Below are 16,268 nucleotides of genomic sequence, written 5' to 3'. Positions count from 1 at the left end.
AGAGAGAGAGAGAGAGAGAGAGAGAGAGAGAGAGAAAATCTGAAAAGCTATTATAAATAGCATATTATGTGCTTATCTAGAATATACAAATCTATGAGTTTAGTCAAATCCCTAGCACCTCATAAAACATGTACAGTGACAGATGCCTGTAATCTCAGCGCTCAGGAAATGGCAGCAGAAAGATCAATAAGACAAGGTCATACTAGATTAACCTTGTCTATTCATAGCAAAATAATAACACATGGTCATCCTTGACTACATAGTGAGTTTGAGGCCACCCTAGGTATGGAAGACTTGCCTCCAAAAAAAAAAAGGGGGGGGGAAGAAACAAACAAACAAAAAAAGAATTATAAGTTTTCCCTGTGTAAGTGAGCTAAAAAAAAAAACTCTAAAGGTAGTAAATGTGTTTAGCACTTATTAAAATACAGTAGGGAAAAAGCTGTGCTGTGTCAAGTGTTCACTCTTTTTCTACAATAAGTAGCACCATGTCAGATGATCCACAGTCAAGCACATATATTCTCTCATCCACAGGCATATTGACTTTTAACTCAAAATAGCTGCTTCCCAATGCACCTCTTTACCTACAGCATTCTTGAAAGTGTGTACCTACAGATTCACTATACATAGAAGAGAAATCAGCCAGTAGTAAATCTTGAGATAAAGGGAAACAAGAACAGAATACACTGCAGGTTTTCCTCTGTGAATTAGACTCATCCTCACTATTACACAGATTCAACATGCTCCATTGTTTCAATGCCCCATTTCTGCACACAGCTGCACCTACAGAACCACACTTTAAGAGCGAAATGAAGTGCTGGTGGTGGGAGGTCAGATACAAAAGGACTTCTCACAAGAGTACAGCTGTGTGCACCCCAGAGCCAACTATGGACAGTAAAACCCAGATTAGCTGATGGACTCTAGGCTATGGCACCGATCAACAGTAGCTGTGTGTGTGTGTGTGTGTGTGACAGTGAAATCGTGCAATGTATCTAGGTGATCCACATACATTTTCACAATAATTTCAACAACTTCAGAAGATGGTAAGAAAGCAAATCCCCAAAGTGAAAGTGGGAAGACTCAGACAACAGCTTCCAGGAATGCACTAGGTGAACCTGTTAACACATCGCAGGGTTCAGTCCACCCTCGAGAGGAGCTTAGATGGCAGGACTCCAAATTTTTTATAATGAAAGCAAATTGTGAAAATTATATATGTTCACAGGAAAGCATAAAACATCTATTGTTAGAGTAAATGGACAGAGAAAGATGGACTGAGATCCCACTTATACATGTAAGTGTAAGCTTACAACCAGGAGTAAAACAAATTGATAATTATTTTTAAATGGCAGGAATAAATCAGGAATGTTTGGGGAAAGTTAATATGCTTGAGGGAGCAACCATATGTTACCTAGAAAATCCACACTCATTCATACAGAGTGCAAAGAAAATCTGATTTGGTAAAGATCATTTTTCCTTCCTTTGAATTTAATATAAGAAGGTAAGATTTAAAGATCAGATGCACCACTTTATGTATGTATACATACAAACATATGAAAGTTACTGAAGAAACTGCAAGGCTAAGGCATGAAATTCTCCTGGGCAGTAGGGTCAACAGCATGGTGGAAGGTAGTTTTGATTATAAGCTCCAGTTTCAATCAAGAAAGGGCAAGGTTACTACTGATGTCCATGGTATTTCTACAGGTTGTGGCTATGAGGGCAAAGACAGAGTGTGTGGCTTTGACTCATTAGTAGGTTTTGAGATATAAAAAGGGAAAAACGGAAATCAGATGTTCATTGCCAGCTGATTATGATATCATTCAAGAGATCTGCTTACGTTATCAAAATATTATAATAGACACATCCCCTGATCCCACATGCAATCAAAGAAGGAACTGCTGTTCCCAAATGCTGCCATCTCAGGGTCAAACAGGAAGTTTAATCTGGGTCTCAGTTTTATGGGGTAAAATGCCGTATTCAAATCTTAGCAGACTTTTATTTCCGACGTGTGAAAGGACTTGTTCAGCAGCTTGGCACTACACTTTGCCAGTGATGCATATTTTTGCAGAGGTTTCAAATATTGATGGTGAAGTTAACTCAGGGTCAGCAAGCCATTATTGTTAGAAGGCTCAGCAGGGCAACTTCAAATGAATTGCTTTTAGAGAGAAGACAGAAGTAGAATGTAGACTCTATGTTTCACCATGTGGTCTTACACAATCATGTGCACATTGCTTGTGAAATTCCATGGCCCACTTTCTCACACGTGTACATAGCGTGTACATAGCTTCTCTTCAAACTTAACACTAGTGTAAATTTGGACAATTGGAAATATAGTATCTAAGTGGGAAGGTCAGCCAGGCCTGAAGTTAATGAGCATAGGATTCTCAGGCATACAGAATTTGATGCTGCAATGGGGGAACAAAGAGAAGTAAGGAAAACAAAGTTAAGAAAGTTCTTAGACGCTGAAGTAATTCAACCTGACCAACAGTTCATAGCCTCCTTACCCTGTTTCTTGTTAGTAATTAATCTCTACTCTGCACACTACAAATTTTACATATGCTATGCTATGGTTAGGCATGAAGCCTGATTGTATCTGCTTTAAAAATATCTGCACTTTCAGTGCACATAATACTTGACTGGTAAGTAAGATATTCTTTATGGTGTCCATTCAGTGGAAGAATAATAAAAGACCACTTCTCCATAAAATATATTCCTTCTCATTCAGCAGTAGTTAAGAAGAGTAATGCAGAACACCATGTCTCCTGTGAACAGATGAAGAGTTGAAATAAAGCAAGGAAGCAAGCAAGAAAGGAAGAATGAAAACAAGAAAGCAAGAAAAAAGACAAGGAAAGGATCTGAAGGAAAGTACACACAGTGTGAAAGTGGGGTATGTGGCTCAGGGAAAATGAAGACTATGTTAGTTAACTGGTGTTTTGGAATGAAAAAGGAAATTCCAGGATAATTCAGGGGAAAACTACGGATGTTAAATTTCTTGTGTTCTAGAACTAAGGGATGAATAATACGAAATTGCTAATTAAGGATTAAAAGAGCTACAGAAGTACACTAGAATATGAAACTGTTTAAAACAAAACAAAACAAAAACAAAACAAAACAAAACAAAAAACAAAAAAATCCAAAACAAAACAAAAAACAAGCAAGCAAGCAAACAAACAAAGAAACAAACAAAGGCACCACTAAGAACTGAACAACCTAACTCACGAAACCCAAGGAAATCTTAGTGAGCTATGGTAGAGCAGAGAGGGGCCAGGTGCTGAGTGTGTCCAGAAATTACTCTAACCAAGACTGCTTCAATTGGGAACCCATAAGTGGGACCAGCAGCTCTTTTCCCTTTCCATCATCTTGTGAGTCGAGTAGTAGCTTAATCCTGCTGGGTTTACACTTCAGGGATATTCTTAAATAAGCCTTTTCTTTTCAATCCCTAGATAATCTTGGGCAAGGTCATTTTCCCATAGGAATCCAGAAATGTTTAAATCAAAGGAAACATATTTAATGAAACATTTTATTTCTTCCAGCTATCTGAAAATACATAGCTATGTTTAACCTATAGAGTAGAGTAGAGTATCTATAGTAAGATACTATGTAACAGAACACCTGCAACCCACTTTGAATGATGGCCATTCAAGGAATTTCCCCCACAATTCTCTGAAGCTATATATGAATGTCTGCAATGGAGTCTACTGATGACCTCCAGAAGTAAAGAGATAATACCTGTCTTATGCACATCTGAATTCCAAACAAGTAGCAAATGCTTGGGATTCACAGATATCTAAATATTTATTTTACATTAATTAAAAAGAGTAGGACAGCTATGATAACAAAATTACATAGATTATAATATAAATAATCTAAATGATATATTTATATGCATACAGAAAATCTCAGAAAACACAACAAAATAAGGTGATGAATATGCTAACTACCCTAGTTTGATTATTATCCAATGAGTAAATAAATCAAGGTATACTGCCTGACATAAATTTGTCTAAGTATTTATGTTAATTAAAAGTAAATTGAAGCCGGGCGTGGTGGCGCACGCCTTTAATCCCAGCACTCGGGAGGCAGAGGCAGGCGGATTTCTGAGTTCGAGGCCAGCCTGGTCTACAAAGTGAGTTCCAGGACAGCCAGGGCTACACAGAGAAACCCTGTCTCGAAAAACCAAAAAAAAAAAAAAAAAAAAAAAAAAAAAAAAAAAAAAAAAAAAGTAAATTGAACTGAACATATTTACTATTAAAGTTATTCCCTGCTATGATTGAGATTTAACATATAAACCAAAATTGGAACTAAGAGTGAGAGTAGAAAAGAAAATTTGTTCTAACAAATCTAAGGTAAGGCACAGCTCTACGTGCAATTCTCTTTGTACACAAAGGTTCCTGGCTCTCAGTTCCTCGTACTTCCCAGGCTACCAGCAGAACCAGAAATACCAAGCTAGGCTATGCTCTCCACATTTGTATTATTCTGTCTCTTTCCCCACTATCCTAGTATCCCCAATATGGTGGTTCTATATGATTGTCATCTCTTCATTCATATGACAAAGTATAACTCCTGACATGCACATGCATGCACTTAATGGTCACAGTGTGAAGAATAAGACAGTGACACAGAATGTGACCTCTATTTCTTTCATATATTTTCAAATATTTATGAATATATATATATATATATATATCTGTGAAATTACAAAAAAAAAATATATATATATATATATATATCTGTGAAATTACAAAATGTTGTAAGGACTGAGTGCAAGAATGTTTGTAAAACATGCCAGTATGAATTGAGCTCAAAAACTTGTTTACAATTATAATTATGATCCATGTGTAATCTAAATAATCTAAAGGATATATTTATATGCATACAGAAAATCTCAGAAAACACTACAAAATAAGGTGATGAACATGTTAACTACCTTAGTTTGATTATTATCCCAATAAGTGAATGAATCAAGGCATACTGCCTGACATGTGGCCACATACAAGTGGTTTGGTTTATCTAGTCATAATCATCTTAAGTAGTAAATAATAATTTCTGTCACTTATTACATAACTATGAGAAAGAGCACAAAACAATTTGCTAACTCCAAATCACTGGACAGAAACATTATTGTCACTATGATAATAATAATGGTTATATGTTGGTTTCTTTGTAAATCCTACTCTATTAACCTTATTATTTAATGTAGCATTACCTTGGCTGATGTTTCAAACCATCCTACGAAGCCATGCTCCTTGCAGAACTGGTCCATCTTGAGTCCATTGTTCATAAGCACATCCTTCCCTTGGTCACATTTGTTGGCCAACAGAACCACTGACACTGGCTTACCATTAGGGAGCGTTAACTTTGAGTCCAAATCATTTTTCCACTTTGCCACAGCTTCAAATGTGGCTGGTCTGGTGACATCAAAAACAATAAATGCCCCCATAGCTTCCCGGTAATAAACTCTTGTCATGTTTCCAAATCTTTCTTGACCTGTCAGCAAAAAGAGACAGAATTCACTAAGTTACTAAAATTTGAATCATAATTGTACACTACACTGGAGCTTCATACCCCCCCCAAATGATCAGGTGATGCAATAGAAAGTTTTAATGCTAATATTTAGAGACAGGATAAAATATACATTTATGTAGCTATGTTGTTTAATATTTACAACCAGAAAGGAAAATTTAATTTTTTAAAAATAGGTATTTGATTATTGGGCCTTTAAGTTAGCTCAACATTTGTAGGCTCTTGCCATTTATCCTAAAGACATTAATTCAAACCCTATAACTACCATGGTAAAAGGAGAAACCTGATTACCTCAACTTGTCTTCTGAACTGCACAAATGTGCTATAGTATACGTGCTTGTGTATGTGTGTGTGCACTTGAATGGGCACAAAATAAGAAAATAAATGTGAAAGATGAAATATTTATTGAGAAAATGTATAGCATACAATATTTTATAACTCTGCTTATTTAGTACCTCAATAAGTGTATATGGATATTTACATTAAGTTAATTAAAACAATAAAATTTAATTACTTCAATCTGGTAAGTCATAGTAGTTAGCTACATTTCAAGTGTTAAATTACATGTGGCCTTCTTTGGAATTCAGGGTAAGGTGACATATTAGGAGCTGTGTCTGTGAGACTAGCAGAAAAAATATTTATATTAAAAATAGGTTCTATTCTTATAAAAGAAAGAGCTATGCAAAACAGACATAATACTTAGTATAGTGTTTGTTGCCCACAAAGCAACAGCAAGGCCATCACTGCAGCCTAGGCACACTGCCCATACCCTGGAAAACCAAGCTGTCGCTGCCTGGGAAGCAGATTCCCAGACAACCAACAATATAAGACCAGGTTTCAGAAACCCAACCAGAGGTCGGAGAGCACAGCCAGCTTCAGAAGTCAAAGTGTGCCATAGCTGTTTGAAGCGGAGAGGAATTCCAAATGCACACAGCTGTTCCTGCCCATTAGTTGAGTGAGCAACTATACTCCCAGGAAGTTTGAAGCAGAACTTAGTATGGACTGCCGATGGTACAACCAGGCTTCAAGCAGAACAGACTGGAAAAAGCATCCAAAGTATGGAAACTGAAGCTCAAAACTTCTCAAGGATCCTCAACCGATACCCCTGCCACTGCATAGAGGAGCTACAGAATGTGATATGGTATTCGGACAGACTCCATAAAAAGTAAACATGGGTTCTTCCTGTAAGTAGCCAGAGGTGACCTGTAAAGATGGTTCACCACTCTCTTGACCCAGAAACCTCCCACAAAATCATGCAAATCAAGAGGTTCAAACCTTCTTGCTTACTTTAAGAACACTCGGGAAACTGACCAGGTCATCAAGGGTATGCATATAAGCAAAGCCACCAAGTATCTGAAGGATGTCACTTTAAAGAAGCAATGTGTGCCACTACATTCCGGTGGTATATAGGTAGAGTTGGTAGGTGCACCCAGGCCAAACAGTAGGGCTGGACACAGGGACGGTGGCCAAAAGAGAGTGCTGAAGTTTTGCTGCACTTGCTTAAAAATGCAGAGTAATGTTGAACTTTAGGGTTTAGATGTTGATTCTCTAGTCATTGAACGCACCCAGGTGAACAAGGCACCTAAGATGCGCCGACGAACCTACAGAGCTGATGGCCGGATTAACCATACATGAGCTCCCCCTGCCACATTGAGATGATCCTCTCTGAGAAGGAACAGATCGTTCCAAAGCCAGAAGAGGAGGTTGCACAGAAGAAAAAGAAATCCCAGAAGAAACTGTGGAAACAAAAACTCATAGCACGGGGATAAATTCAGCATAAAATAAATGCAGATAAAGTAAATTAAAAAAAAAAAAAAGTAAACATAGGCAAGGAGGTCTTCTAAACTCTTTCTCAGTGTCAGTCACAGTAAGTTTTGACAAAAAGAATGATCCTCAAAACACCAGAAACTAAGTTGCAATCTGACAGCAAGTGTCAGACTGGGAATTTTGGAAGAAAGTGGACTTCAGCCATACAAACTTCTCACCCTTGCAAGGACAAACTGACATTGTTTGAATTATTGACCCTATTATGAATGATTATTAACACAATAAATCTCCTTTTCCTTCCTATGAAGACTGGTTCAAAAGGCGAGACAAGATGAGGAAGAAGCCACATCTTCCTAACTATAGTCATAATGCCTTCTTCTGATGCACGTTAGAGCTGTTATAACTATTATTATCATTATTATTTATATTAATTGTTATGCTATTGTGTTTTAATCTATATCCCAGTAAAAAAAAATCTAATTTTATACGCTCCTTTCTTTCTCTATATCTACTCAAAGATATTGTCTCTAATAATTCTCAGAACTCTTTATTCCCTAATTTCTAACTTTATTATTCTAACTTTCCCTCTTCCAGATTCTTTCCTCACCTGACTCTGAAATACTAATACCCATACCTCTAAAGGCACTACAAAATATAGTCCCTTAACCAATACCCTAGGGACACTGACTCTGAAATCTATCAGGACATAAGCAAGAACACAAATTATCATCTACTAAAAGTTTAGATTGAGATTGCTGATAATCTGCTACTGTGGTTAGTTTCCAAAATAAGTAGCATTATAGAACATTAAAACCTAATTAAAGATCTATCACCAGAGACCTAACATAAAAATAAAATAAAAACAATAGACAGAATAGGACAAAAAGAAAGACTGAGAAATACCTCTATTTTAACAGAGCATGAAATACAAAGGTAGCAAACAATTCACTATGATACTTTCATAAGCACCCAACTCCCTAGTACTGGAAACCAAAGATAATGAGATGCATGAAATCTGAGAAGAAGAGCTCAGAGTCCAAATTTTAAAAAGGATCAGTAACTACAAAGAGAAAGAACGCAAGCAAGTGGACAAATGAAGTGAGGAAATCAGGACCTAGAAAGGAAGGCACTAAGGGAGCTAAACCAGTAACTTGGGGAAGAAACTTAAGTATCAAGTGTCCAGGGGACAATCTCCATAAGGATTCTGAAACTACCAAAAGGGAACCAAATAGAAATTTTGGAAATGAAAGAATAAATCAATCAAATAAAGAACAGCAGGAAGTATGTTCAACACAGAAATCCAAGCAGAAGATCTAATTTCAGGAACGAGGGTGAAATTTGGGGAAATATTCAGGCTTAAATAAAAATGAAATTAATGAATGTGAAAAAAAAAACCTCAGAAGAACTATGGGTTGTGTTCAAGATACAGAGTCTAAGAATCTATGAGGTAAGTGGTTCTAGAAAAGCCTAAAGGAATAGAAAATATAATCAATAAAATTAATAGATGTTTTTCTATAACTAGAGAGATATTCAAATGCAAGAGGCAATTAGATTCCCAAATACTCATGACTAAAGAAAGGCCCATTGATCTTGCAAACTTTATATGCCTCAGTACAGGGGAACACTAGGGCCAAGAAGTGGAAGTGGGTGGGTAGGGGAATGGAAGGGAGGGTATGGGGGACTTTTGGTATAGCATTGGAAATGTAAATGAAGAATATATCTAATTAAAAAAATTTGAAAAAAGAAAAAGAATCCACAACAACATAGCTGTTAAAATGTCAAAGGTACAAGCAAAGAAAAGAATATTAAAAGCTGTAAGTTAAAATTACCAAATTATTACATAGATGAGTATTATCAGAATACCATCAGCTCTCACATCAACAATCTTCAAATCCAGTGTGAAGCCCCAAGATATATTTGAATTATACAGAAACTCATTGAGACATACAGATTTTAGGTCTGACTAATCTCAGAGCATATTGTTTTTTATTTGTAAGAGCTTTAAAATAATGTTTTAACTGCTAAGAGGAAAAGCCATGTAAGCATGAAATGCTATGCTTTAAGCCCTCAAAGAAAAAAAATTATCAAAGATTCCACACATAGAAAGTTGTCTTTTAAAATTGACAGAGAATTTAAAAATAACTCATAATAAGCAAAAAATACAGCAACTATGACAATCAGGCCAACATTGCGAAAGATAGGGAAAGTACACAGTGAAAGAAGAAAAACAGATTCATCAGTAGCACACAGGAAATCATACAATTTATTTCAGAAATTGATAAAAGATTGATAATTAGTAAGGTATCAATCATGCTCAACACAGGAAACCAAAAATCCCCAAAATGAACAGGAAGGAAGAAGAAGCAACGCCCCCCCCCCAAAAAAAAAAAACAAACAAAAAAACCAAAACGTGGGCATATCAAATCCCTCTCAGTAACAACCGGAAATACAAACAGGCTCATTTATTGAAAGAAACAGACTAATAGATTAAAAACAACATCCAACTTATAAGCACTAATAAAACCCAATACTACTTATAATGTTTTTTAAAATTGCTAATTTAAAAAATACCCATATATTGACTGCCACATTTTATGATGTCACTATAGAATATTTGAATTAACACAGGTCATTGAATTTGTCTCTGAACACTTGATACACAATAATGTTATCATGCACATCCCAGCTCTCCAGAGTTTATATTTTAAAGGGAAGACAGATTAACAATTAAAGTATGTCATATGATAAAGAGGCATCCAAAGTATATTTCCATTAAAAGCAATAGAAGTTAGCATACTCTGTATGCTTACTCCCCCTCAAGAATCTGATATACATAAATGACCATTACAGAACAGTTATTATCCTCACTGTTTAGTTTCTTGGTATCGTGGAGATTAAGATTATGCACAGGGTCTCAGGAGTTCTAGGTAAGCCCTCTACCAGAGAGCTACACTCCCAACAGTATGCACAGTATAAAATGAGAAAATGGAGACTTGGAATGTCTGTAGCTTTATCAAATTAAACAGATGGTAAAGTCAGAACCTGGACCTCAACTGTCTGAATTCAAAGCCCTATTTATTCACTAACGTCAAGTACTTTCAGCTTCTACACCACACTCTTGTGTTCTCTTGACTGCAGATCTATGTTTCAGAAGTAGCCAACTCAATCCAATTTTACAGAGACTGGCAAGGATAGAATCTGTGACAGTGGGTGGTCTATGCCCTTACAGTACAATAATGAGCCTATCTCTTCCTTAAGTAGTCTACAATCTATATCTCTGATATTGCAGAAAGCCATTTTCTCTTAAAGAATAAAGATTGCTTTGGGAATTAGTTGCAGTCAGCTGAAATCAGTTTGATTCTGAAAATCTTCCAAATGAGTATTGGCAAATTTCTTAGACTTTCTCAATTGAGCCTTCCTCATCTGGAAAGTGCCTAGGAGAGTATGGAGACCAGTTTTATGTAAATGGGATGCATTAACATAGACTAAACATCCAGCAGTCAAAGTTGCTTTACTATGTTAAAAACATAATAGAAATACTGCATAAGTTCTAAAAGCAGAGTTTTGGATCACAGCTTAAGACAAGCCACTATTACAGACAGGTACTTGAGCAGAGTCAAAAGGTGAACAAAATCCTATTACCTCTCATTCTGTCTACTAATGATTGCTGGAGGCAGGGACTAATGAAGGATGGATTTTTATTTCATGAGCCACAAATCTTTATTTACATTGGATCATAAAATTACATTAATCAGAGTCTTTTCACAGGAAAAATAAAATACTGAAAATGCAATGTATTTAGGAAAATTCATGTTAACAGAACCTCTAACTATAGTTTATATAAACTTAGAGCACAATGTTTTGTGCTGGTAAATTTTCATAAAAGGTAATAAATGTTTAGTAGGTTATTTTCTCATTGATATTACAGAAAAGGCAGTTTCCTAAATATACCTTGGGAAAGGATGGAATTTGCTGCTCTTGCCTTAGTATCTGAGCCGCTCCTCAGGATTGTGTGCTAGAGAGCAGCATTTCATCAGGACCAGCACATGACAATCCAGTATTTCTTACATAGGTTGCACCATAGAGAAACTTAAAAATATTTCCCATAGTCATCAAGTCAATTAAGGAGAAGGGTGTAAATTCTTCAGATAGCCCACAGCCCATAGATGAACTTTCCTTTTTCCCAGATGACCCCTTTTTTTCATTTTTTAAATGCCTTATACAAATAATGATCTCCTTTGATTCCATTCAGGGTGTAGCATGACATTTCAGTACAAATGGGGAAAAAAAGCCCTCTGTGTCATTCAGAACTTGGAGGGCCTCTAGGCTTGTTAAAGATGTCTTATGATCTCTCTAGAGACCTAACCTGATGAAGGGCAGTCATGGGTTATTCAATAATCTGTTTGTCAAGAGGTCTGCATAGTAGATGGCTCCTAAAAATTAAGATTTTGCTTTTAACATATGGCCAAGGATCATCTTCAGACTATGAAAAAGAAATATTATGGTCTTATAGCCTGACAGGGATTGAAAAAGTGTTTAAGTGTGTGAGTGAATGAATCAGAAATAAGGAGAAAGCAATGTCTTTAGAAAGAAAAGACCTTTGTATATGGAGGTCACTGGGCCAACCCACTGGGAAATTTTGTATTTTTGACATTCCAGAAAGGGGTCACAGGCAGACCAGAGAAATTTCTGGCTTTCACATCTTATCCTTCCTCCATCAGCTGACAGCCCTAATTGCTAGTTCTTGTTAAAAGTGAAAATCATGTGACTTTCAGTGAGTGACTGCTTTTGGGTAGAGACCTGCACAGTCTATCCTGAATAAATTTATTGTAAAACAAAACAAAGACTATGATTCAAAAACTCTCTCTGGCATTATAATACTCATTGAACACCCACTCACAGGACAGCTACTTAACTCTGTGCCACTAATATGGAGGGTTTTGCCCATGAGAAGGCCCAGGAGTCATACTTGGTTTTTCTACTTAAACTGACCTAGTTCCCAGGTGGAGTACCACTTGTCTTATGGCCTCTAAACACACTCCAGGATAGTATAGATATGAATCACGACTCTGCTTCCAACTTTGAGGGATGTGAAATTGTAAGCATATTTATTTGAGAATTTAGAAAACATGGGCCTTAATTTGATCACTAGAGATCTTTCACAAATCAACGTAGCCTTAAACAAACATTTCTGTCTCTGCATCTCATTTTTCTGTGGTTCTAATGACATTGATAAAGGTGATAGCTAAGGTCTCCTAGTTGCTCTTTTTCCAAGATTTGATCAAATTTGGGCTCTGTTTTCTAATGACCTGTAATGGTTTCCTTGGTGTGCCAAGCATAGATAAAAATATATACAAATGTCAAAACCAGAATGTGTATTTCATGGTATTTTCACTTAATGATCCATGTTCTTGTTTGTCTTATGTGGCTGTGATCAAGCACTAATAAGCCAACCAACTTAGAGAGAAGTTTAGTTTATGGGTTCATCATCAAGGGAAGTCAAGGTAGAAAATAAAGCCAGGAATCTGGAGGCAGTCAGTGAAGCAGAGACAACTGAGAAATACTGCTTACTGGCTTGTTTTAATGCTTTGTTAGCTCTATTTTCTTATACAATCTGGATCCATTTGCTCCAGTACTGCCCACAGTAGGCTAGGCCCTCCTCCATCAATTACTTGCTGTGGTTCCCTCTTCCCAGGTAACTCCAGGCTGATGTCAAGTTCATAGCTAAAGTTAACTATAACAGTCACTAAGAACAACCAAGCTGTTTTATGCCTGAGTCTCCTAAACAGGTATAAGGTCTATGGCAGAAGCATAGATGGTTATAATTTACAAAACATTCAGCATAACATCTTGTATTCTAAATTTATCTGAAGTGTTTTTGAGGTTATGTTGGCCTCCATTTTCCTAACAACTTTGCATTTTGAATATTTTACTTTATGAAAAGTGATGTCTACCCAATTTTCTTCTGATTGATACAATTTTATAATTCACTATAAACAAAAGTTTGGGGCTCATAATATAAAAATACCAACCACTAGTAGACAAAATTAGAGGTAATAGGATTTTGTTCACTTTTTTTGCAATAGTGTTTTCTCTTATACTCTGATGCCAAAGTCTGTTTTTAGAACCTACATCATAGCACTGGGATGGAAAAGGCAGGCACATCTCTGTGAGCTTGAAGCCAGCCTAGTCTATACAGTGAGTTATAGGATAGCCAAGGCTACACAGAGAAACTCTCTTTTGAAATAACAACAAATAAACAAGTCTGAAATCCTATAGAATACCTTTGCTTGCCATACACTCTTTAAAGACATGCTTTTTTGGTTTTGTATGGAGCCTGCAAATCTCCATTTAAAACCACTCTATAGGTGTCATTAATATATTCCCCTGTCTCATAACTCCAATTTTATTAGCATTGACTTATAAAAGGTAATTTTTGTCATTATTCTGCATTTTTATTTGTTCATTACTCACACATATTTAAGAGAGTATTTTATTAACACTATACATAATACTGTATATCTTTTGTCTCTACCTACCTTTACAAAACTCATCTCCCTTCATTCAAAATGTTCTATGAACCAGTCATATTGGAAACTTCATCTCCCTAAAGGGCCTTAGGCAGCTGTTATATGAGCTCTAGACATTTGAACTTGAGTCCTCCTATTTGCACAGCAAACACTCTTACCCTCTGATCCATCTCACCAGACCCACACCATGGTCTCTATCCTACATCATGATCACTTGTCATGAAATATATTCATGCTTCAACCTCTCTTGTGGCACTGAAAATCTCAGAGAACAGGTTAGCTACAGTTCTAAGTTGTAAAGCTTGAGAGCTATTTCTCAATAAATAAAGTGAGGGCTCCAGATAACATGGTGAAAAATGAACTGAACTTAAACTTTCACTTTTTTTTCCTACAATACAGTATATATTCAGAAGCTGCCACTGATGCATGCTGGCATACTTACTCTATAATCAGCTCTCATTTCTAGTAAATGAATAATAGGTGTTCATTAGAGGAGAAAAATCAACATTATTCTATCATGATCATACACATATGTGTTATAATGAATTTCAGACTGAAGAGTTGTATTTTTTGTTGTCATTCTCATCCTTAAGAAATAGTGTAATGAATTTACTACAAGTAGTTCCTGTTTGAGAGTTATGGCCTGATCATGAGATCTAAAAGAGCCATAAATATGTTCTCTGTGTTTATAGGACTAGTATATGAACAGCAGAAAGCCAATATAAAATCAAAAGTAAATAGATCTCTTTCACAATGTTCTCAGTGAAAACTAATCAAGCCATACAGTTCCTGTTGTGTGGAAAGGAACACTGAGCTGTTAATAGAGTAAGCTTTTCCTAATGTCATAGGGAAACCGGCATGCTATGATAAGTGACTATAAATTTCTTGTTTTTAGGAGCCTCCATGAGATGATCATCTTGTAGATAGACTTTTATCTCTTTACTCTTCATAATTTTACCCTGATATGCCAGCAACAGAAAGGTGTTTATTACTATTTTTCTATCATCTCGGCATAGATTATACTTAATACCAACCTTTTATCACCACCCCTGAAACATTACCAACTTATCTACAACCATGATCTATCACCCCCATGATCAGCTATGAACAGTGAAAATTCATTAAGGTTTATATAGGAAGTAAAAGAGAAACTATGTTGTGGTTAGATATGAAAGGCCCTCCCCAGAAAGCTCAAGAACTGAGAGCCTGAGCTTTACCATAGTTAAGGGGAATGGGTTATGAGGATGGTTATTTCATATATTCATTGATGATTTCATACTAAGTAGGGATGGGACCTGGCTACCAGAAATAGGTGGCCTTGTCTGTGGATAGTAGTTTCGTTCCCTCTCCCTCTCCCTCTCCCTCTCCTTCTCTCTGTCTTTCTCTGTCTCTCTCTGTCTTTCTCTCCCCCTTGCTCTCTTCCTCCCTCTTTCCCTTCCTTTGCCCTTGTCCATATATATAGTGGTGATTTTAATAAGAATGGCCCTCATAGGTTCACACACACACACACACACACACACACACACAAAATTGACTATGACTAGACAAAATTGTGTGTGTGTGTGTGTGTGTGTGTGTGTGTGTCTTTTCCTTTCCCTATCTTTCTTTCCTAGGTGCAATGAGATGATCAAAATAAACCTTATTTCATTAAGGTTTTCCCTCAGATGTTTGTCACAGTGGCAGAAAAGCTACATAACAACCCTTCCCAATAGACAAGTATATGTTTACCAAATCTTCAACATTTCTGTTTTGCCTGTTGTATTTGCCACTGTCATTCTACTTGGACTGGAGTAAACCATCTTATCTCATCAAATAACAACAAACAAAAAAACCTTAATGCTGATTATTTTCTAACAATAACTTCAGCTATTACAATTTTTTTCAGTTTCATGTTGACTATATGATACAGTGAGAGATAAACAACAAATTTTTAAAAGAAAGCAAAATGCAAAGAATACTATTTATTTGTTTCTTTTAAATTGTTATGGAGAAAAATAAAACAGGAAATGAGGAAAAATGTATTCTGAGAGTGGAATCAGACTTTGAAAGAGTAAATATGGAATCCTCCATTAGAAGGATATCATTTGAGAAAAGATCAAAATATTAAAAGAATAAACTATGCGAATATTCTGTAGGTTTAAACAGAGAAAATGCCTGGCTCAATAAAAATGAAGCACAAAACAGTCTGTCAATTCTGTAGGAATTAGTACAAGGATTACATGAGACACCAAAGAATGAATATAGGCCAGAATAGACTGGGGTAAAATAAGGAGACCAGAAGGTCTAGATATACACAGTTTGATGCCATTGTCTTGATAGTCTCTTTAATGCTGGGCAAGAAATGAAAACACTGAAGGACACAAGCAGATGAGAAATGATGGATTATTATGGCAGGTGCATTGAGAAATGGTGTATGGGAGTCAGGATAGGACTACAGACACCAGTTGGAAAGGT

The 16,268-nt window shown here is 36.2% G+C and overlaps 1 protein-coding gene across 2 annotated transcripts in view; it reads right to left on the bottom strand.

Moving 5' to 3' along the window:
* Positions 1-16,268, bottom strand: part of Rab38 (RAB38, member RAS oncogene family) — a 67,253-nt gene that overhangs the window by 37,732 nt on the left and 13,253 nt on the right. For both annotated transcript variants that reach the window (XM_021168234.1, XM_029479174.1), the window contains exon 2: positions 5,201-5,481. In XM_021168234.1, the coding sequence (XP_021023893.1) occupies positions 5,201-5,481 (281 nt within the window). The remainder of the gene's footprint in view (positions 1-5,200; positions 5,482-16,268) is intronic.

Source organism: Mus caroli, chromosome 7, assembly GCF_900094665.2.
Source record: "Mus caroli chromosome 7, CAROLI_EIJ_v1.1, whole genome shotgun sequence".
In the NCBI taxonomy this organism is placed as follows: Eukaryota; Metazoa; Chordata; class Mammalia; order Rodentia; family Muridae; genus Mus; species Mus caroli.
This window is presented reverse-complemented; position numbering and strand designations above follow the sequence as displayed.